We start from the raw sequence: 22902 nt of genomic DNA on the forward strand, positions 1-22902 counted from the left end.
GAGATTCGATCTCTCTACTCTGGACCCCGTAAACTGGCGTTGGGCCTGATCTCAAAGATGGACGAGACCGGCACGAGGTGCAGGGACCCCGAAGGACATGCATCACTTGCGCAAGGTGGTCGACCAAGGAAGGGATGGTCAAACCCCCAAAATCGCGGCGAAATTGGCGAGATTCGGTGATTCCTCTTCCTTCAACCATGCCGTCATTACAGGATGATGTTAGTCTCGAGTCGCCAAGCCTATGAGAGGCAATCCTGCTGTCGAAGAATTTTCAAGAACCAGAAACCACAGCCCATCCTCGCCGCTGAGCGTGGCCGCAACGGCACCCTGGAAAGTCCAAAGATCTTGAAACACGACCGAGAGCTCGATGCATCTGGATATATCCTGGCCGGACAAATGCTTGTACAATTTCTGCGAACCTTTAAGCAGTTGGTAGCCAGAGTCGGAAAACAGCAGCAAGGCCGGTTCGACGGAGAGAGGGAGCTCAGCAAATTCACATGTGGTAGCAGTATGGAATGCGCGTTCGGGGCGGCCATGGTCCTGTTGGAGGGTGTTGAGACTCTCAAGAGCTCGCTGAGGTTGAACTGAGGCTATGACCCGCCGTTGATGCGCAAAGCATGACATCTGTGCGTCCATCAACGCAACTTGGTTTACCTCCGACCCATCTCTCGGCAGCGCACAGGACTGGGGACGCATTACTCGGTCGAACCAAGATGTGACGTCTGTTTCGCTAGCCCGCAACCCCGTAAGTTTCCTCATTTCTTCTCCCCTGATCCGTCATTCCCACCTTCCACCTCTCCAACCACCGGTTTCTCGTCCCTCGAATCGCCCTTCTCCAAGTCGTCCACCGCCTTCCCGCCCTGAATGATGTTCATACCCGCCGGCAGTGTCTTTTCGAACTCGCGGCCACGCTTTTCGGGGCCCAACGCGGTGGTGACTGCGATTCCCGTGGCAATGATTGCCGTGGCAATTCCCATGGTCGGGCCGTACGCATTGACCGACTTCCCACTCTTGCTCGTTACCGAGTGGCTCTCGGCAATGGCGTTCACGATCTGAGCCGATGGCGACGAGATCATGTTGCCGAGCTGGTACGTCAGGCCGGGGAAGGACGAGCGGAAGGCGGGCGGGGATAACTCGTTGAGGTGGATGGGAATGACGCCCCAGGCACCTTGAACGAAGAACTGCATGAAGAAGCCCGTGACCGACAGGCTGCGCTCGCCCTCGGGCAGGATCCACGCCGGGATGATCAGGCCGCTGATGAGGGCGGCCACAATGATGGTGCGCCGTCGACCGAACCACTGAGAGATATAGCCAATAATGGTCCCACCCACGCAAGCTCCGACTTTCATGAGGATACTGGCGCGGCTAGCACCGTCATTATCAAGCTCCTTTTGGGTGAGCATGAAGGTGGTGTAGCTATCTTGGGACGTGTGACTATAGTCTGTTGAGGAGGTGTGAAAGAGTGGTTCGTCAGCGCCGGTTGCGTGAATGTGACGAGGCGGGCAGAGCTAATCAGAGGCTTACAGTTGAACCAAGTCATGAGGATGATGCAGTAGACGCACATCTTCCACTCCTGCGCGAGCATCATCTTGGTCTCCTTCCAGAAGGCTGACGCGCTGGCCTGTCCCTTGCCGGCCGCTCGCGCCTCAAGGAACTGCTGGGACTCGGGGAAGAAGCAGCGTACGAGGCCGACGCCGATGGAAAGGCCAGCACCGATCCAGAATACTGTTTTCCAGCTGTTGTCGCCGCCACCGACGCCGAGATTTGCGCATGCGGCAATCACATAGCCGAGGGAGTACCCCTGCTGAAGGATGCCAGACATCAGACCTCTGGCGTCCGGCGGGCTGTTTTCGAGTGCCATTGCGATGGCGTTGCCGTAGCTGGCGGGGATCAGCGGATGATGCGAAAGCCGCAGGCTCAACAAGGGGGTGAAGGGTGGGAGAAGGGGAATCCAACGTACACACCGCCCATGAACAGGCCGAACAGCGCGCGCACAGCCAGGAAGTCGGAGAAGGTGACGCTGTAGATTGTGCCAATCTGCAGCACGCCGAGCACAATCATGTTGGCAACCATTGGCCACTTGCGGCCCCATTTGTCGCCAGCAAGGCCGAAGAAGGCGGCACCTACAGACCGCAACAGCAGGGTAAGGGTGATGGCAGTGGAGATATTCGTCTTGGTCGTGTTGTAGAACTCTGCCAGCTTGACCTGCTGAATCGAGAGCGCGTCTGTCGCGATGTCAGCCGCTCAAGTTCCCAATTCGGGGACCGGAGAGCCATGAGGTGCGGCGAAGCGTTCATTGATTGAGCGCTGGGGAGGTTCAACGTACGGAAATCGTAGGCATCGGCGACCCAGGCGAGGAAGCCAACAATGAAAAATAGCCAGTTGCGCGCCGAGAGCTGCGCTAGCAGACTAATCGGGTTGCGCAACGGGACGGGCCGCGCCCATTCTGTGCTCGTCTCGCCGAGTTCGTTTGTCACGACGACGCGCTGCTTGAAGATGAACAGGTCGTGCCATGACTGTTTGGCTGTCGCCAACACCCCCTTAGCGATGGGGTCAGCTGGTTCGTGTGTGGATTCCATTGCCCTGCGGTCTCTCAAGAACAGCGGTCGCGATGAGAGATGCAAGCCCGAAAGAGGTTTCAGACACGACCGGACGGGGGGATCTTATAGGTATGCACGCTTTGCTACCATCACGGGTCGCACGCGTCCACCCGTGCGGTCCAAACCTGGAATGCAGGCAATGATTGCCGTCTTGTACATGGCTTCCCAACGTTGCGTGGCGTATCCGGGGCCACCCGCCGGCATGTGGGAGAGGTTGCTTTGCTGTGAGCATTCCGCATCTCACCGAGACAGTGATCAAGTGCGGGGTTGATAACTACCCCAACCTGACCCCAGAGTTTCCATGGACATGCCCTTGGATGGGCGAGAATGTGACTGGTAGTCGGGACATCGGATGAGCTGATGATGGGATGGGGTGGCACTTGTGGGATGAGGAGCGGTTCTGGGGAAACTCTTGGCTTTGTTCCCATATCCGGCCAAATGAGGGCGGTGGTCCTCCTGCCAAGGACGGCGCCCAAGACGCTCGGCGGCTTGCCAAAGGACTTGGCGGATGCTTAGCTCACTGACCAAACGCCAACCACCACGAAAAGCTGGAGACGTTGGGGGCAACTTTGTGGATGCCGCCGATCAGTGGCCACAGGAACTCGGCGAAATAGCGAAAAACGGGGAAACAACGATGTGAACGGTAAGTACTCCGTCCCTCGTTCGCTCGGCAGATACCGAATCCCCAAGCCCGCATCCACACGCGCCCACCACACCCCGTTATTCTAGCGAGGCGAGTGGAACGTCAAAATCGCGGGGTCGAAGCTCGCCTTCCAGGTTATCTGCGGAACTGCCGTTTTAATGTCCTCAGACTTCAGCGAAGAAAATTATACTGCAACCAGTGCCGCCTGCACCACTGCCGTCGTCGGCTCTTGTGAGGTCGAGTATGGAGATCCTACCTCTTCATTTCGTGCCAAGATGGAATAGAAATATCGGAACTTACTAAGGTGCACACTGCAACAGCGAGTTCCAGAATCCTCGGTGCGCGTTTTGGGCTTCCCGCAACCCACCTTCCTAGTTTGCCGAAGCCGCAGGCCTTCCCCAACGCCGATCCACCATCCGCGTGCCTTCCTTCGTGGAGTGAACCAACCAGACTTCTAGAGAGTTGCCGAATCCTTCCATCTCGCAGTCGATCATGCGAGTTCTGCTGAACGTTCATCCAGGCTTGCCCTTCAAGCTCGGCTCTGCTTCGGTTACTGGATGGCAAGTGACAAACCTAAAACCCAGCATCTGCCTGCTTCTTGGCTCAGGTCGAAGGCAGAGTTGCATGCAGCTGGAGATACGGTAACGCCGTCCTAGCTGCAAGTAGAGAGCTCTCAGGTTGAGATGTTTCGTGTCTACGGAAGTATGTACTGCACATAGGACTCGGGTGCATGGGCAGTGGCCATTGTGCACCTCGAACAAACATTAACTACATCCGTACACTACTGCGAAGCCAAGTCGGAGTCTGGACCCAAAGGAAGCATATTTCCAAAAATACCCTCATGCGTGTAATTACCAGTTCGACAGGATTGAGCCATGTGACCTTTCACAGTTTGAGTACCTGAGCGGAGTAATCCGTACATACATGCCAAGCTTCCTACAATACAGGCCAAGCTTCCTACACTGCGACGGAGGAGAGGCTGTGTCTCTCCACGAGCACTCCTCAGTTGTCCTTGCAGGTGGGGCTGACTTGCATAAGTTGCGCTTTTCTGGCCCGAAAACTTCCGATCGCGGACAGAGTACGGAGTACTACCAACTGTTTAAACCCTCAGCTCAATGGTCACCAATCGCATGTCCTTCTCCACGTCGCTTCACACATGCAAGACAATGAGGGAGACGAATCGCATGAAGAGCATTTTCTCTTCTTACGGGCAGATGGCTCATTACAAAACTATAAGTTGACCTGGAAGAAGAAAAAAAATCACCCTCAGTGCCCGCCGGCCCCATGCCCGTGCCCGCCGCCAATGTGCGGCAGCTTCTTGCCGGGCGAGCTGAGCTCGAGCAGCTTGTCAAAGACGGGCGTGCCCAGGCCGGTGACGGGATCCCAGCCAGGGGTGGCGTTCCAGCTGGCGTACGGCACGTAGGGGGTCGGCAGGCCCGAGTACATATCCTTGCCGGTGCACCCGCTCGACCCGCCGTGGACGATATCGGTCAGGGCGCCCGCCTTCTGCACCTTCTCCGAGTACAGCCATGGGTTCAGGAAGCCGAGCGGCGGCCGGCCCTGCGCAAGGCGCGCGTTGTTCAGCAAGCTGACGAGAGCCGCGAACAGGGGCGCCGACGCGCTGGTACCCGAGACCTTGATGTCCTTGTCCTGCGAGAAGACGTGGTAGGCGACGCCCTGGGCCGAGACGTCCGGGAACCCACGGCCCTGAGGGTTGTACAGACCCTTCCAGCGGCTCCCGAGGTGCTTGTGTAGATAGGTGCTGACGGCGGCCTCTTGGTAGGCGGGGCGCTTGAAGATGTCGGAGAAGCCGCCCGAGGAGAAGGCTGCGGCCTGTTCGGGTTCGACGTAACGGGTGGCGCCGATAGAGGTCACGTATGGGCATGCTCTGTGAAATGGGGCGCGCAACTGTTAGTTCTCCACGACCCCGTGGCCTCTCCAGAAAGCAGGAGGCTTACCCAGGGAAAATAGGCAGGAAGCGGGTCGTGTTCTTGCCGTCGTTGGTTTGGCACGCGGATCCGACGCCGGTGCTGCGAGGCGATGTTAGTGGTTTTTGTCACTCTCCGTAGTCTGCTTACCCCAGAAGGCATAACGCAACTTACTCTCCCGACGAGAAGATGACAGACACACCACGGGCGCCCAGCTGGCCGATCATCTGGCAGACCTTCTCGGCGTAGGGGCGAGGGACGGACTGTTCGTCCTCGCCGTAGGAGGTGGTCAAGGTCTGCGGGAGCTCGGAGTCGGGCAGCTTCAGAAGGTACGAGAAGAACTCCAGGTACGGCTCGTTGGAAACCTGCGCGATCGTCAGCACACATAACGAACGACGTGCGAAGCATTGGCGCATTGGGGATGGGGAAAGATGTCATACATCATTCGGGTCCGGCTGGCTATCTCGGGTATTAGCGCAGTTCCCAGGTCGAATATGCTCGGGTGATTTTTGTACTCACTCAAGGTCCGGAACGAGCGGCCCACGCCCCCCGGTGATGTAGTAGGTGATAGGGGTCTTGTACGAGAGAGCGACGGCGTACTGGATATCCAGATTCGCCTCGATGTCGCCCTGGTCGGATGGGCCCTGATTATTCTCTCCACCATTGACGCCGACCGAAGTGAAGTTGGCGTCGGCAGCGTACGGGGCGTACGTGCTGGCGAACAACTCGAGCTGGTCGTACTTGGCCCACTGCTCCAGGTAACCGGCGACACCAAACAGGCTCTTCTTGCTCGGCTCGGCCTGGTACGAGCCGACCTTGTACAGAGCGCGCAGGCACTCGGGCGTGATGCTGGTATTGCAGGCCTTGACGTCGAGATCCTGCGGCGGGATGGCCGCCGCCACCTTGACCTGCGATGGGGCCGTCTCCACCACCTCGAACACCTGGCTGCGCTCCGGTCGGATCTGCCCGAACCGGACGACGGGCGCGACCATGCGGATGTGTGGGGCGATCTCTTCGGGCACGGAGTACTGCAGCGCGCGCACTCGCTTGACGTTGGTGCCCTCGTAGGCCCAGACGCCAAAGTCGGCGTCGAGCAGCTCGGACGCCTCGCGCACAGTCACGCGGAGGTTGATCCACTCGCCGTCCTCCTCGATCTTATCGGAGGGGATGCCGGCGTCGCGCAGCCAGTTGAGCACGGCCGCCGTCGACTCGGCGCGCGGGGCGAGCAGCGCCGAGAGCTCGTCGCGCGACAGGTGCTGGCCGTACCTGGCGTGGGACGGGTCCGAAACCTCATATAGGGTGCGCTCAAACAGGTCCTCGTTGGGCTGCTGCAGAGCGATGCGTAAGCGGAGCGGCTGGTCGGCGGATGCATCGCCGAGGCGCGTCCAACCGCGGGGCTTCGCCGGGACCGACTCGAAAACGGTGGAACCGCATTGGCCGAAAGCGGCGAGGGCTGCCGTGAGGAAGATGTTTCGAAGCATTTCTTTATTGCTTCTGGCCGCGAAACACGGCCGTTTGGGAATGGAGCGAGGTGGGAAGGAGGGTAATGACTGTGGGTAACACTCAAGCAGGCAGCCCTGTGTGCAATGGGGAGGAGGTAGGGGGTTTATAAAGACCGTTGGGATCGGGGTCGGAGCGCCTGCAGCGTCTACTGCGTACGGGCGCCATCCCAAGATCTGCTCTTGCCTACTGGGGAGGGGTGGTGGTTACACTCAGCTACACTTCGCGGCACGGCAGGGGCAGATGGGGATTGCCGTTGCCCAGAGTTCTCAACTTCCCTTTTCGGCCAGATATCCCGCGTGTTTGTGGTTGGGATCACACAAGGGGGCCGGCTGCATTGGCCAATGGCAATTCCGGAATTCACCCTATGAGGCATTGTGGAGCCTTCCAACACTTGCCCAGCAAAGGGAGGAGACACGGATCAATGTGCCGACAAAGCTTAACCCAGTGCCCAGGGAGCTTGTTTGCGGAGCGCGATGCCGGCCGTGGCCTCCGCTATTAATTAGCGTCTGAGCTGCCGCGTTAGGAAGCTCGCTTGGATTTCGTGCTGGACAAAATATCCAAGTAAGAATTCTATCCGCTAGCGAAGCTCTGTCAGGCGCACGACGGACCGAGGCATGACGGAGGAGCAGTGGAGATTGCAAAGAACGAAAAGGGGAGGTTTTGCGGGTAGGCTGCGGGTAGGCTGCAGGCAATCTACGAGCAGAAGGAAGGTGAATAATAACTAAATTGATTAAGCCTGCGCACTCCGGCCCAGCCGAGAACGCAAACAACCCAGGAGACACACAGAGCTCGGATCCTGCGGACACTGCATAATTCCTTGCAGTGTTGTTCTCTGACGGTGCTGTTGGTATCCAGGCCACGGAACAGCAGCTGTGACATACGGAGAGATATGCTGCTTGGAGCCCGCGGATTTAATTGTGGGTTAGTTGCTTCGAAGGACATGCAATGAAATGTTGTAATTGACATGGAACCATGATTTAATTTTCGACCCTCACAATGAGGATCTATAAATGACCGCTCAAATGTCATCGTCGTAGGTGTTGCTCTGGATGTGCCCGAGGCCATGAACTTCGCAATGCCTTTCTCCTCCTCCAGTGTTCGGCTAAAGGTTGATGAAATACAGAAGAAGTAAAGTCCATGCTCTCCTATGGTCACATTGCGACACTTCCAGCAGCTCGATCTGGTTTGGGGCTCCTGCAGTCCGATCCCCTGATCACTACAAGAGCGACTGCATTGCTTGTACGCCATGCATAACTCAAAGCAGCATATCGGTTCATCAGGAACGCTGAGGTTTTACCTGGATCAACCATGAAGACAACTTATCAAGGATCCCGTTCAGCGGCTCCCTTTTGTTTCATTGTCTACAGGCAGGACCATGGAATCGGTGGTGCGCGGCAAGGTTCCTTCGCAAGGCCAAGAGGTTTCCCTCAAATCGTAAAGTCGGTGATGAGACGGACTAATACAGCTAATAGCTGGTATCCGTCCATCAGCCGGACTCGCTCGACATGTCACTCATTTGGGACACCTCAGACGGTCTTTGAACCACCCAGTGCTCATCGTGATGACCAATGAGGCAAGAGCTTCTCATGGTCGGCGACAGCCGTTCCCCAAGAGCTGTGTCTCTCATGCCCTCTCCCACTGAGCTCTTTCCCGAAACATCAGCCCGCCACATTCAGCTCACACCGCTAGGAGACCAAAATCCGTACTTGCGGGGTGTAGGAGTTATGCGCGGGTTTGGCACCTAAAGGCAGTCACCGGCCGGATTCTCAAGAAACAATGCGTCGACGTTGAACTGTGTATTTTTCCGTACCATTGGAGTTTCTCGTTGAATCACCTGTGGGTGTTTGAGCCAGCGTTCTCCATCCAGTAATCTCTGTCAGGCTTATTCAGGAACGGCATCGCGGTTGACCCTCCTCGCTTTACACACAAAAGGAGCAAGTTGCACCAAATGGAGGTGGAGGCTTCGGTGGACCTCAGCTGTGGTTTCTCATCCTCGGCGGCTCTTAGTATAGTGGAAGTTACGCAGTACTAGTACCCGGTGGTTAGTTGCTGACTAATTAGTTCAAGACTACCACCTGTCTCCCGACAGGTGGGGCCAAAACCCCCGGACATGCCAATATGGCCGGACAGGTACGCGTCCAAATCCGTGTCTAATTTTACCAGCCAACTCCCTATACTCGAAGACATAACCACTACCATAAGCCTAGTTAAACCTACTCTCCTATATACGATACCTCTGACTAACCAAATCTAGGAACCAGCTAATATACGGGCCGCTAAATAGCTCCTTGCCACTTAAGCTCGCTACCAAACTAGCTATTTACCTTATAGAAAGTAACCTAGTATTTAGTATACAGCTTAGCTATTTAAGACTAGAAAGACCTAGGTTAGCTAGTATTTAAAGTCTTTAAAGGATACTAGACTTCTAGCTACTAGTAATAATATAGTTAAAAGACCTTAGTCACTTCGAAATAATAAAGATTTAGCCTTCGAAGGATACGTATACTAGCTTATTAAATCTAGTTCTCTTGCTACTAAAGATCTTCTCTAAGATACTACTAACTATTTATAGGTATATTATAATCCTCCTTACCTTTCTATTAATAAGTACTAGTAGTTATATTAGAAATAGGATTATCTATAGTTTTAGCTAATATTCTTTAAACTAGTTAAAGTAAACTAACTTTTAGCTAAATAATAAGTAGAAGAATTAGAGATATTTTTTAATAAGCTTATTATTATTATTATTATTATTATTAGTCCTATACCATTATGCTAATAAGCATGCCAGAGCCTCTCTAGTTATATACAAAGGAAACCATACCTAATAGGCCGGATAAAAACCTCTATCCCTCCTTTAACGCCTGATCTAGAATACTAATACACTATAAAGAAAAGAAGAATGTCACGGAAATATACATACAGATGCTGCCTAAGCCACTAGCACAAACGGGCCAATTAAGCCAAAGGAATGATAGACCAATCTAGACAGGATCACACTTAGTAAGAAATAATCCTAGCAGAGGATCACTAGCTTACGACATGAGCCAAGTAAGCTAGTATAGAGGATTACCACAACTACTAGTGATCCTAGAATTATATATATATATAGATAGTCACTTATTATAGTAAACTCTAAGAGTTTACTAGTAATAGTAACCTATAATTATAGTACTTATACTAAGTATTATTAACTACTATAAAAGATAACTCTAGTGTTATTATAAACTCTTTAGCTTTACCAAATCCCTTAGACAACCTATATACTTATCCTACTTTACCTACCTTTATCTAAACCCTTTTAGAAGAAGTCTAAGTTAGGTTCGTTATACATTGCTATTACTCCCTTTATTCCATTATAGTTTAGAACGGAGGTAACTTCGACCTTAATATCGATATAGCTACTAACGTTATAGCCAAATAGCTGCTTGCCTAGCTTAGTTAACTCTATCAGCGAATCTAGGAGTTAGACTAGAGAGATAAGGCTACTTAAGCTTAAATTAAGGAACTCGAGAATGGCGAAAAGTACTTATAGAAACTAGTTAACGAGGCCTACGCTAAAATCAAGGCACTCGAGGGCGCTAAAGCGAGCCGTATTAAGATCGAACTACCTAGTAAATATAGAGGAACCAAGGAGGATCTTGTAGGATTCCTAATAAACCTCTAATCTTACTTCTAGCTTAATGACGATAAGTTTCCAGATGATAAAGCTAAAGTCTTTTATATAGTTATAAGACTAGAGGGTAAGGTACTTAGATAGTTTAAGCCTATATAGAATGACTATCTTATTAAGGAAGACGAAGATGACTAAGATATATTTATATAAGTAGTCTTTTAATCTTATAACCGTTTCGAAGAAGAGCTTTAGAAGGTTTTTAGCAATAAAGACAAGGAAATTTATATATGAGAAAGACTTACTAATCTCTAATAGACTAAGTTAGTAGCCTCTTATATTATATAGTTTAGATAGGATATACTTAAGTCTTAGCTTAATGACGAGGTATTAATGTAATTATTCTATAATAGCTTAAAGGAAAAGGTTAAAGACGAGCTATATAAGTATAATTAGCCTAAGACTCTAGACAAATATATTATATAGGCTATTAGAATTAATAATTAACTTTATATATAAGAGTAGTAGAAACGAGGCCGAATAAATAGAACTATAGTTAAGGCTAATGATAAGAAAAAGTAAGCGGATATTAGTACCTTATATAGGATATACCCTAGAGCTATAGATATAAATATAGTATAGAAGTAGGACTAGAAGAAGATAACTAAAGATAAGTCTAATGTTACCTACTATAATTATAGAAAGAAAGGGCACTATAAGCGAGAATGTTAAAGCCTAAAGAAAGAGTAAAAGATAGTCCCTAGAAAGGAAATTACGGTTATCGACAAAACTACTAAGAACGTTATCAAAGTAATGGCTATAAGCTACGAAGACAAGGGTAGTGATATAGATAGTCTTGGATATAATAGCAATAGTAAAGACGAATAAGCACTGTACTCTGAACTGGTTACTATGGACCTAGAGATAGGTCTTGCTAAATAGGATACGGCAGGAGAGTATATATCGCCAATTTCGATTCTCCTAGCCTTGAGGCAATAGGGTTTCACGGTTATATAGAGGTAGGATAGATCGTAGACAACCGATACCTAAGGAATTAAAAGACCTAGACCTAATGTTCTATTCCTCTAGGAATAAATCGAATAGTATTGTGATGAAGTTTTCTAATTTAATATAGAACTATGTGAACGGGATAGGCGCTTGACTTAACTTGCCTAGTAAAGTAATAAGATAAGGGACGAGATAAGGGAACTCTAATATATCGTAGAAACTATTAAAGGAGAATAGCCTATAATATATAATAAGCCTAATAGTTACGCTAAGTATTTTAATAACTAGTAACTTAGTAATAATATAGAGAACCTAGAGTACTAGTTTATATATATAAACTATAGAAAAGACAAATATACGTAGGAAAGCTATTAGAAGAAACATTATTACCTTAGCATTAGGGTACCTATAGTCTATATATAGTAGGAAGGATTTAGGAAAGAATTCTAATACCTATTAGGTAATGCTATATAACTATACCCTTAATATAAGGTATATATGTAAGTGCCTTAGTTCTAGTATATAGTATACAAATGTTAATATTACTTCTATAACAAATTCAAAAATAATTACTAGCTAACCTAATAAGGAAATGAGAATAGAAGCCTCTACCCTATAGAATAGGTCCACAATATAGGAAATAGAGCGGCTAAATTGCTTTAGAAGATCGAAGCCTACGATCTAGAAGGCATTATAATAGTTCTAAGACGAGCCTAGCCTAGGTACTATAGAATGGGACGAGACATATAGGACTCGTACTAGAGCAACGACTACCTCTATTACGCGGACGAAAAGAAATCGCGAATTTAGGAGCTTTAGATAAAGCTATAGCATATACGATAAGAAGTAGAACGGACTTAATGGTAGGAAGCCGTAAGCACTTAATGGCTTATAGAAATAAGCACGATCGATAAAGCCGCTATTAGCCAAACAACCGAAGAGGTTAGCACTGACCTGTGAAACGGGTCAGGGCCCTTTAAGGGGCCTAGGAACTATTAATACCTATATAGCGGCAAGTAGTAGCGTAGTATAGGAAGAACTAGTATAAGAGACTACTATATCGAGACCTCCTAGTAGAAACATAGGAAATTGCTGCAATCTTTAGACAATGGTAGCAAGACAAGCAATTATAGATAATAGTATAATAGAAATAGTACGAAATGCTTATACTAGTAGATAGTAGAGCAGAGATAAATCTAATTTCGCTAATACTTGTAAATTAGCTATAGATACCCTAGAGAATGAAGTAGAAGTATAGTATAGTTAAAGGGCTATTTCTAATATAATAGGTATATAAGGAGACTAAACCGATTAATATTATTATAGTAAGAAAGACTATAGTAGTCATATTCAGCATTATAGATATAGGCAATAATAAAGATATAATATTAGGGTTATTATAATATAAAGATTATAACCTAGATATTAGCTAGAAGAATAGTAGCTACCTATAACCCTAAATAGAGTCATATTTGACTAGCGAGATAAGGAGTATACAAGGATTACAAGCAGACAATACTTAAGGGAAGGTATATCCTATAGATCTACTATAAGAGACGAGTAGTAGCAAGCAGACTACTATAGACTCTAGAAGAAGCGGTATAACGATACTAATGTTACGATAGGAGGAATGAGCTAAACCGCTAATAGCTATTCTCTCCGTTAACAAATACAGAGCATTGCAATTAGAGTAGTAGGTTGAGATAAGAGAAATCGCTAGTATCGCTATAGACAGAACCAAGTTCGTATATTATTAGAAAACCGAGAAACGAGATAAGACTAGGGAAGTACTAAAGGAATATAAAGGATACCTAGCATTCGAACTAAAACATCTAGAAGGATTACTAGAACACGGCCTATAGGATTACGAAATCAAGCTTAAGGAAGGAGTATAACTAAAGTTCTTTAAGATTTACTATACGAGCTAGATATAGAACGAAGAACTTAAGCGATATTTAGAGGAGAACCTTTAAAGAGAATATATCTGCCTGTTAATATCGCTAATAGGCTACCTAATCCTATTTATACCTAAGAAAGATAGAAAGCTATAGTTATATATTAACTATTGGTAACTTAACGAACAGACTATAAAGAATTAATACCTATTACCGTTAATCTTATGGCTCTAAGATTAGTTAGTAGGAGCCTAATATTTTACGTATCTTAACTTGCTATCAGCCTATAACTATATATAGATTAAAGAAAGTAACGAGTAGAAAACGGCCTTTAGGACACCCTATAGCCACTATAAACACCTTGTCATACTATTTAGACTTATAAACGCGCTAGTAACGTTCTAAGCCTTGATTAATAAAGCGATCCGACCCTTTCTTGATAAATTTGCGGTATATTATCTCGACGATATACTTATCTTCTCTAAGACGATAGACGAATATCGGAAGTATGTAAAAGCAATATTAGACGTGCTATATACGTATAAACTATTAGTTAATAAGGAAAAGAGCGAATTCTATATTAGGAAAACGGTATTTCTAAGATACGAAATATCCCTAGGACAAATTCGGATAAAACCTTTAAAGGTCAAAGCTATTAAAGAGTAGCTATAACTAACGTTAGTAATAGAAATATAAAGCTTTATCGGATTTGCAAATTTCTACCAAATATTCATTAGGAACTTTAGAGCAATTATACGACCTTTATACGAACTTACCAAGAAGAGCGCTAAATTCTAATAGGAGGAGCAATATAAGTAAGCATTTATATAGACTTATAACGCTATTACCGAAGATCTAGTACTAGTACTACTAGACCCTAAGAAGCTATTTAAGGTAGAAACAGACGCTTTAGACTATGCTATCGGAGGACAATTAGGATAATGAGACGGATAAGGGAAGCTATATCCTATAGCCTTCTTTTCAAAGAAGCTCGATGGATTACATCTTAATTATCCGATCTATAATAAGGAACTACTTACGATTATCGAAGCTTTTAAGGAATAGCGACTATACCTTAGTAGTACAATTAAACTAATATAAGTATATATGGATTATAAGAACCTATAATACTTTACAATGACAAAGGAGCTTAATAGACGATAAATACAATAGGTAGAATTCCTTATAGAATTTAATTTTAAGATCTACCATAAGAAAGGCAAAGAGAACGTATAAGCAGATGCTTTAAGCCGACAAACGGATTATATAGAGGGACGAACGGGAACGATACTACCGTTATTTAAGGAACAGATAGACGGAACGCTATATTACGAAACGTAGATACCTGTAGAAGATAATCTACTTGACTTGTTCCTAAAGTATTATATAATCTTTCAAGAAGAAAGGACTAACAAGGCATAGTATTAAGCAGTACCTAGACTACTAGTACCTGATAGAGTGGAAGAAAGAGATAGGAAACTCTAGTATCAAGGCAAAGCATATATCTACGACTAGGATTAATAGCTACGGATAATTCGAGAACTCTACGAGTCGAAACTTAGAGGATACAAAGGAGTTACAAAGACTATCGTACAAGTTAAGAAACATTATAACTTTCTATAGTTAACGGCACAAGTTAAGGAAGTTATATAGAACTACGATATCTATAACTAAAGCAAAATAGTATAATATGAGCTATATAGGCTACTTTAGCTACTACTAATAGCTAATTAACTATAGAGCTTAGTTATAATAGACTTTATTATAAAGCTGCTAGAATCTAAGGATATAGCTATAGGAGTGACCTATGATAGTATTCTTATTATAGTAGTTTACCTAACTAAATGGGTATATTTCTTTCTCTATAAGGATTCCTAGATAGCTAAATGTGACGAACCCAACTCAGACTGCTTCTGAAAGGGTCCAGACGGAGGTGGGTGAAGCGGGACAAGCAGGCAGGTCGTCTGAGGGATTCGGTGAAGCCAAAGGGTTCACAACAACACTTAGAGTTGTCTCTCACAGTAATCAGCAATGCTTGGTATGAGTACTGTGATTGTGATTGTTACCACTGGTGAACTCCCAGAGTTCGCCAGAACGAGTGACTATATACAATTTCCTTGTCCTTTCCCCCTTGAGTCTTGATCGTGCGATCGCTGCTGCGATCCTGCGATCGTTACCCAAGTGCTCGTCTTGATCGAAGTGCGATCACTGCGATCACTTCCTGATTGGTCCTTAGGTCTTGTGGTTCCTGATTGGTTCTGTGCGCCTTGCCGGGTCGCCTTATGCAGCCAAATCGTGACACGATGCCCCTCCTTCAGGTCTTTCGTCCTCGAAAGACTCCGGTCCGTTTCAAATAGCGCCATCATCCCCTGTCTGTACGTAATTGCGTTTCCCAGTTTCTTCCTTCCTTTGCCTTCCCACGATGTTGTCGAGATGGCTGATCGTGTGAGAAAGAAGTCGAAATCTAAACCTGCTGCGTCGACTCTTCGTGCCAACCATCTCCTGGCCGCGATTCTCTCCTCGGATAATCTTTTAACGATGCGTCCTTGTACGCCGTGCGAGTCCAAAGGCCTTAGTTCGTGCGAGGTTTCGAAAAGCGATTCTTCTCGATGCGCAGAGTGCGTTCGCAACAAGCGTTCGAATTGTGACGTTCTTGGCGTTTCTCCTGCTCAGCTTCGGTCTATTGCGGCTCAGCATCAAAAACTTGAGGATGAGCTTATGGCTGCTGAGGAGCGGGTCCTTCGTCTCCGGAAACAGAAGCGAATGTGGTTTGAGAAGATGATGAGGGCTATTGCTCGGGGTATCGACAGTGTGGAGGAGTTGGAGCGAGTGGAACGTGAGGAGGCTGCGGCGGCGGTGGCAGCGGAAGCTTCTGGGGTTACTGCGTCTTCTTCGACCCCATCTCGCCTGTCCGCCGATTTCGGACAGCTTTGGGATGCCGTGTATCCTGAAGTTCCTTTGGATCCGTCCTTGCTGGCCGATTTCGGGTTGGTTTCGGGTTCGTCGCTTTCGGTCGGTCAGGGTTCCTCTGGTGGAACTGCTGAAGTTTCTCGGGGCAACTCAGGTTCTTAACTGGTTCCCATGAGTTGTCTTCTGGCCCAAAATCAAGCCATTTGACCAGGTACTGCAGTTCTCCGTTGATGATGCGTGAATCCAGAATTTCTTCGACGTCCCATTCTTCCTCTTCGTCCTCTGCTTCGATGTGCGTGGCAACCTTGGCGTTCTTTGGTGCTGGTTCGAGAAGTGAAATATGAAAAACATCCGTCCGTAGTCGCATAGATGACGGTAACGATAGTCGGTAGTTGGATGTCGAAATTCGTTCTTTGATAACGAAGGGTCCGACCTTCTTGAAGTCCAGCTTCGTGCTTGGTCGTTTGGTTCGTAAGTTTCGTGCGATCAGGTAGACTTTATCTCCCCTCTCTAGGCGAGGTCCCTCGAGCCTGTGTTTGTCGTAGTAGTTCTTCATTCTGGTCTTGACAAACTCGAGTTCCTTCTTGAGCTTCTCGTGCAGTGCGTGCATCTGTTCTGCTTTGACTGCTGCTCTTGGCACTGTGACCTCTGGTCCTTGCCTAAGGTCTGCTTCATATCCGTAGTTCGCGAAGAACGGTGTGACTTTGGTCGTCTCCGTTGGCGTCGTGTTGTAAGCGAGTTGTGCTGTTGGCAACAGCATGACCCAGTCGTTTTGCTGGTAGTTGACGTAAGAACGGAGGTACTGCTCAACAACTTGGTTCAGTCGCTCCGTTTGTCCGTCAGTCTGTGGGTGATATGCCGTTGACAGCTTGCTGTTAACGCCCAATCGTTGCATTAACGCTTGCCAAAACTTCGATGCGAACTTGGTGTCTCTGTCGGTGATCCATTCTTGCGGCCAAGCATGCACTGATGCAACTTGCCGATAGATCACGTCTGCCAACTGTTCCGCTGTCCAGGACTCCTTGTAGGGAAAGAAGTATGCCCACTTAGTCAGGCGATCTACTACAGTAAGAATACTGTCGTAGGTCACTCCTGTGGCTGTGTCCTTGGATTCTGGCAGCTTCGTAATGAAGTCCATCGTAACTGAACTCCATGGTTTGTCAGCTGTTGGTAGTGGCTGAAGTAGCCCGTACGGCTTGTGTCGTGCCGTTTTGCTCCGATTGCAGATGTCGCAGTTCCGTACGACTTCCTTAACTCGTGTCGTCAACTGTGGAAAGTCGTAGTGTTTCTTGACTTGTGCGACAGTCTTCGTAACTCCTTTGTGTCCTCCGAGTTTCGACTCGTGGAGTTCTCGAATCATCCGCAGCTGTTGACCTTTGTCGTGGATGTACGCTTTGCCTCGGTACCAGAGTTTCCCATCTTTCTCTTCTACTCCGTCAGGTACCACTGGTCCGGGTGCTGCTTGATACTGTGCCTCGTTGATCCTTTCTTCTCGAAAGATTGCGCAGCATTCTAGGAACGAGTCAAGTGGATCGTCTTCCACGGGTGTCTGCGTCTCGTGATGCAGCGTTCCGTCTGTCCGTTCCTTGAACAACGGTGGTGTCGTTCCCGTTCGTCCTTCCGTGTGATCCGTTCGTCGACTTAAGATGTCCGCTCGTGCGTTCTCTTTGCCCTTCTTGTAGCGGATCTCAAAGTTGAATTCCGCGAGGAATTCTGCCCATCGTATTTGTCGTCCGTTGAGTTCCTTCGTCGTCGTGAAGTATCGCAAATTCTTGTGATCCGTATATACTTGTACCGGTTCAATCGTGCCGCTGAGGTATGGTCGCCATTCCTTGAAAGCTTCGACAATCGCAAGTAGTTCCTTGTCGTGGATCGGATAATTGAGACGTGGTCCATCGAGCTTCTTTGAAAAGAAGGCTACAGGATGTAGCTTCCCTTGTTCGTCTCGTTGTCCCAATTGTCCTCCGATGGCGTAGTCTGAAGCGTCCGTTTCTACCTCGAATGGCTTCTTGGGGTCTGGCAGTACCAGTACTGGATCCTCGGTGATGGCGTCGCGAATCTGCGTAAATGCCTGCTCGTGTTGCTCTTCCCATTGGAATTCAGCGTTCTTCTTGGTAAGTTCGTGCAAAGGTCGTGCGATCGCTCCAAAGTTCCTGAGGAACATCCGGTAGAAGTTTGCAAATCCGATGAAGCTTCGTACTTCCGTGACTGACGTCGGTCGTGGCCAATTCTTGATAGCTTCAACCTTTGAAGGTTCCATCCGGATTTGTCCTGGGGATATCTCGTATCCCAGAAACACCGTTTTCCTGACGTGGAATTCGCTCTTTCCCTTGTTGACTGATAGCTTGTACGCGTGCAGCGCGTCCAGCACTGCTTTTACGTGCTTCCGGTGTTCGTCCATCGTCTTGGAGAAGATGAGTATGTCGTCGAGATAACATACCGCAAATTTGTCGAGAAAGGGTCGGATAGCTTGATCAATCAGGGCTTGGAACGTTGCCGGCGCGTTCGTAAGTCCAAATGGCATGACGAGGTACTCGTAGTGGCCATAAGGTGTCCTAAAGGCCGTTTTCCACTCGTCGCCTTCTTTGATCCGTATGTGGTTGTAGGCCGATGGCAAGTCAAGACGCGTGAAATATTGGGCTCCTGCCAACTGATCTCGGAGCCGTGAGATCAGCGGTAACGGGTATCGATTTTTCACGGTCTGTTCGTTGAGTTGCCGATAGTCGACGCATAACCGTAGCTTTCCGTCTTTCTTGGGCACAAACAGGATTGGGTAGCCTGCTGGCGATGTCGACGGGCGGATATGTCCTCTTCGAAGGTTCTCCTCCAAATATCGCTTAAGTTCTTCGTCCTGTGTCTGGCTCGTGTGGTAAATCTTGAAGAACTTCAGTCGTGCTCCTTCCTTGAGCTTGATCTCGTGATCCCATGGGCCGTGTTCTGGTAATCCTTCCAGATGCTTCGGTTCGAATGCTGGGTGTCCTTCGTATTCCTTCGGTACTTCCCCAGTCTTGTCCCGTCTCTCGGTTTTCTGGTAGTATGCGAACTTGGTTCCGTCCATGGCGATACTGGCGATTTCTCCTGTCTCAACCCACTGCTCCCATTGCAGTGCTCCGCATTCGTCAACGGAGAGAACAGCTATCGGCGATTCAGCTCGTTCCTCCTGTCGCAACGTCGGTATCGTTATGCCGCTTCTTCCAGAGTCCGTAGTGGTCTGCCTGCCACTGTCCGTCTCTTGCGGTGGATCCGTAGGACATGCCTTTCTCTGAGCATCGTCCGCTCGCGATCCTTGCGCGCTCCCCATCTCGCTGGTCGAATACGACTCCATTCGGGGTCGCAGGTGGCCACCGTTCTTCCAGCTGATGTCCGGGTCGTAATCTTCATGCCATGGTAACCCCAATATCATGTCTTTGTCGTTGCCCATGTCCACGATGCTGAATACGACTGCTGTGGTCTTCCCTGCCACAGTGATGTCGATCGGTTCGGTCTCCCTGCGTACCCATTGCGTCGGAAATGGCCCTTTGACTATGCCATGCTTCCGCTTCATTCTCCAGGGTATCCGCAGCTGATTCACAAGTGTCGGCGAAATCAGATTCATCTCTGCTCCACTGTCCACTAGTGCGAGCATTTCGTGCTGTTTCCACTGTGCTGTTATCCACAGCCGCTTGTCTTGCCGCCGTCGTCCAAAGATTGCGGCGATTTCCCATGTTTCTGCCGGGAGGTCTCGGTATAGTGGTCTCTTGCGCCAGTTCCTCCTGTACTGCGCTACCACTCGCCGCTGCGCGGGCGTTAATGGTTTCCGGGCCCCTCGAAGGGCCCTGACCCGTTTCCCAGGTCAGTGCTGACCTCTTCGGTTGTTCGGCTGATAGCGGCTTCGTCGATCGTGCTCATTTCTGTGAGCCATTGAGTGCTTGCAGCTTCCCACCATTGGGTCCGTTCTGCTTTTCGTCGTGCGTGCCATAGCTTCATCTGAAGCTCCCGAATTCGCAATTTCTTTTCGTCCGCGTGATAGAGGCAGTCGTTACTCCGGCACGAGTCCCATGTGTCTCGTCCTGTTCCGCAGTGCCTAGGCCAGGCTCGTCTTGGAACTACCGTGATGCCTTCTAGATCGCGGGCTTCGATCTTCCAGAGCAATTCGGCCTCTCTGTTTCCTGCATCGTAGACCCATTCCACAGGGCACAAGCCTCCGTCCCCGTTCTCCTGTCGGGTCGGCCAGTGGTTGTTTTCGAATTTGTCGCGGAAGTGGTATCGGCATTCGTGTGCCACACACTGGAACCAGGGCACTTGCGCATGTGCCTCATGTCGAGGGTGCAGTCGCGTGGCGTCGCCTGGAAGGTATTGGAACTCTTTCCCGAATCCTTCCCATTGTACGTGGACCGTAGGTACTCCAGTGCTGACATAGGAGTGTTTCTTCCAGTAGCTTTCCCACGTACGCTCATCTTTTCCGCGGTTCGCGCGCATGAACTGGTATTCTGGGTTCCGCACATCGTTGCTGAGTTGCTGATCGTCAAAGTGCTTCGGCGTAGCTATCGGGCCCATCATATGTCACAGGCTGTTCCCCTTTGATGGTTTCCACGATACGTCGGAGTTCCCTCATTTCGTCCTTCATCTCATCGCTCTGCTGGGCGAGTCGAGTCAAGCGCCCATCCCGTTCGCGCAGTTCCGTGTTGAGTCGGAAAACTTCGTTGCGGTACCATTCGATTCGTTCCTGGAGGAATAGAGCATTGGGTCCGGGTCTTTCGATTCCTTGGGTGTCGGTTGTCCACGATCCATCCCGCCTCTGCGTGACTGTGAAACCCCACTGCCTCAAGATTGGGAGAATCGAAATTGGCGGCGCATACTCTCCTGCCATGTCCCATTCGGCAAGACCTGTCTCTGGGTCCACAGTGACCAGTTCGGAGTACGGTGCTTGTTCGTCTTCACCGTTGCCGTCGTGTCCGAGACTGTCCGTGTCACTGTCCTTGTCTTCGTAGCTCGTGGCTGCTACTTCGGTGACGTTCTTGGTGGTTTCGTCGATGTCCGCGATTTCTTTTCCAGGGACTGGCTTCCATTCTTTCTTCGGGCTCCGGCATTCTCGCTTGTAATGCCCTTTCTTTCCGCAGTTGTAGCAGGTAACATTGGACTTGTCTTTGGTCGCCTTCTTCTGGTCCTGCTTCTGCGCTGCGTCCACATCCATGGCTCCGGGGTGCGTCCCGTACGAGGTACTAACGTACGCTCGCTTTTTCTTGTCGTTGGCCTTAACCGTGGTTCCGTTCATTCGACCTCGTTTCTGCTGCTCTCGTGCGTAGAGTCGATCATCGATCCTGATGGCCTGCGCGATGTATTCATCCAGAGTCTCAGGCCGATCGTACTTGTACAGCTCGTCCTTGACCTTTTCCTTCAAGCCGTTGTAGAACAGTTGCATCAACGCCTCGTCGTTAAGCTGAGACTTGAGCATGTCCTGTCTGAACTGTGCGGCGTAGGAGGCTGCTGACTTGGTCTGTCGGAGATTGGCGAGTCTTTCTTGCGCATGAATCTTCTCGTCTTTGTCGCCAAAAACTTTCCGAAGCTCTTCTTCGAAACGGTCGTAAGATCGGAAGACTGCCCGTGTAAACGCGTCTCGATCGTCTTCGTCTTCCTCCGTGAGATAGTCGTTCCACGTAGGCTCGAACCATCTGAGTGCCTTGCCCTCTAGTCTCGTGGCTGCGTAGAGGACTTTGGCTTTGTCGTCCGGAAACTTGTCGTCATTGAGCCGGAAGTAGGATCGGAGGTTTGTCAGGAATCCTGCGAGATCCTCCTTGGTTCCTCCGTATTTACCAGGTGGTTCGATCTTGATGCGGCTCGCCTTGGCGGTCTCGAGCGCTTCGATTTTGGCGTAGGCTTCGTTGACCAACTTCTGCGAGTACTTTTCGCGGTTCTCGAGTTCCTTGATTCGAGCTTGAGCAGCCTTGTCTCTCTGGTCCAACTCCTGGATCCGCTGCTGGAGTTGACCAAGCTGAGCGAGCAGCTGTTCGGCCGTGATGTTGGTAGCCATGTCGATGTCGAGGTCGAAGTCACCTCCGTTCTGAACCATGACAGAACAAAGGGAGTGGTAACAACGTGTGACGAACCCAACTCAGACTGCTTCTGAAAGGGTCCAGACGGAGGTGGGTGAAGCGGGACAAGCAGGCAGGTCGTCTGAGGGATTCGGTGAAGCCAAAGGGTTCACAACAACACTTAGAGTTGTCTCTCACAGTAATCAGCAATGCTTGGTATGAGTACTGTGATTGTGATTGTTACCACTGGTGAACTCCCAGAGTTCGCCAGAACGAGTGACTATATACAATTTCCTTGTCCTTTCCCCCTTGAGTCTTGATCGTGCGATCGCTGCTGCGATCCTGCGATCGTTACCCAAGTGCTCGTCTTGATCGAAGTGCGATCACTGCGATCACTTCCTGATTGGTCCTTAGGTCTTGTGGTTCCTGATTGGTTCTGTGCGCCTTGCCGGGTCGCCTTATGCAGCCAAATCGTGACACTAAATAGCTAGTAGACGTAATCTATCGGCAAGTTATATTAGTATATGCTTAGCTATAAAAATAGATTACCGATAGAGATACTAAGTTTACATTAAAGTTCTAGCAAGCGTTAATATAACGATTAGGCGTCAATAGTAAGCTATTAATAGTATATTACCTATAGACTAACGGATAAACGGAGCGACTAAACCAAGTTATTAAGTAGTATCTCCGCTCTTACGTTAACTACTAGTAAGATAACTAGGTTATACTATTACTAATAATATAACTTGCTTATAATATAACGTTAACGGAAACAATTAAAGTTATAC

At 48.7% G+C, this 22902-nt stretch overlaps 3 protein-coding genes across 3 annotated transcripts; all 3 read right to left on the reverse strand.

Moving 5' to 3' along the window:
- Nucleotides 1-539: 539 nt before the first annotated feature.
- On the reverse strand, nt 540-2579 carry MYCTH_79030 (general substrate transporter; the record flags this gene model as incomplete). Its single annotated transcript, XM_003661703.1, has 4 exons — nt 540-1441; nt 1525-1880; nt 1961-2225; nt 2327-2579. 4 exons carry the CDS (start codon nt 2577-2579, stop codon nt 756-758), a joined length of 1560 nt encoding a protein of 519 aa, XP_003661751.1. The 3' UTR covers nt 540-755.
- Nucleotides 2580-4413: 1834 nt separating this feature from the next.
- MYCTH_79026 (peptidase-like protein) lies at nt 4414-6720 on the reverse strand. Its single transcript, XM_003661704.1, has 5 exons — nt 5691-6720; nt 5612-5630; nt 5346-5536; nt 5202-5273; nt 4414-5131 (listed from the first exon to the last, which is right to left on the reverse strand). The coding sequence occupies exons 1-5, from the start codon at nt 6650-6652 to the stop codon at nt 4510-4512; spliced, it is 1866 nt and encodes a 621-aa protein (XP_003661752.1). The 5' UTR covers nt 6653-6720; the 3' UTR covers nt 4414-4509.
- Nucleotides 6721-19886: 13166 nt separating this feature from the next.
- On the reverse strand, nt 19887-22149 carry MYCTH_92812 (uncharacterized protein; the record flags this gene model as incomplete). The annotated part of the gene is made up of 3 exons (XM_003661705.1): nt 19887-20623; nt 20679-21096; nt 21967-22149. The coding sequence occupies 3 exons, from the start codon at nt 22147-22149 to the stop codon at nt 19887-19889; spliced, it is 1338 nt and encodes a 445-aa protein (XP_003661753.1).
- Nucleotides 22150-22902: the final 753 nt, after the last annotated feature.

Source organism: Thermothelomyces thermophilus, chromosome 2 (assembly GCF_000226095.1).
Source record: "Thermothelomyces thermophilus ATCC 42464 chromosome 2, complete sequence".
Taxonomy (NCBI): Eukaryota; Fungi; Ascomycota; class Sordariomycetes; order Sordariales; family Chaetomiaceae; genus Thermothelomyces; species Thermothelomyces thermophilus.

Bases quoted from the DNA above. Each gene is read 5' to 3' on its own strand.
- MYCTH_79026 (XM_003661704.1), bottom strand. From the start codon at position 6,652: ATGCTTCGAAACATCTTCCTCACGGCAGCCCTCGCCGCTTTCGGCCAA. The intron at 5,274-5,345 runs GTAAGTTGCGTT...ATCGCCTCGCAG, and splicing joins GTCATCTTCTCGTCGGGAGA to CACCGGCGTCGGATCCGCGT. The intron at 5,132-5,201 runs GTAAGCCTCCTG...CCCATTTCACAG, and splicing joins TTCCTGCCTATTTTCCCTGG to AGCATGCCCATACGTGACCT.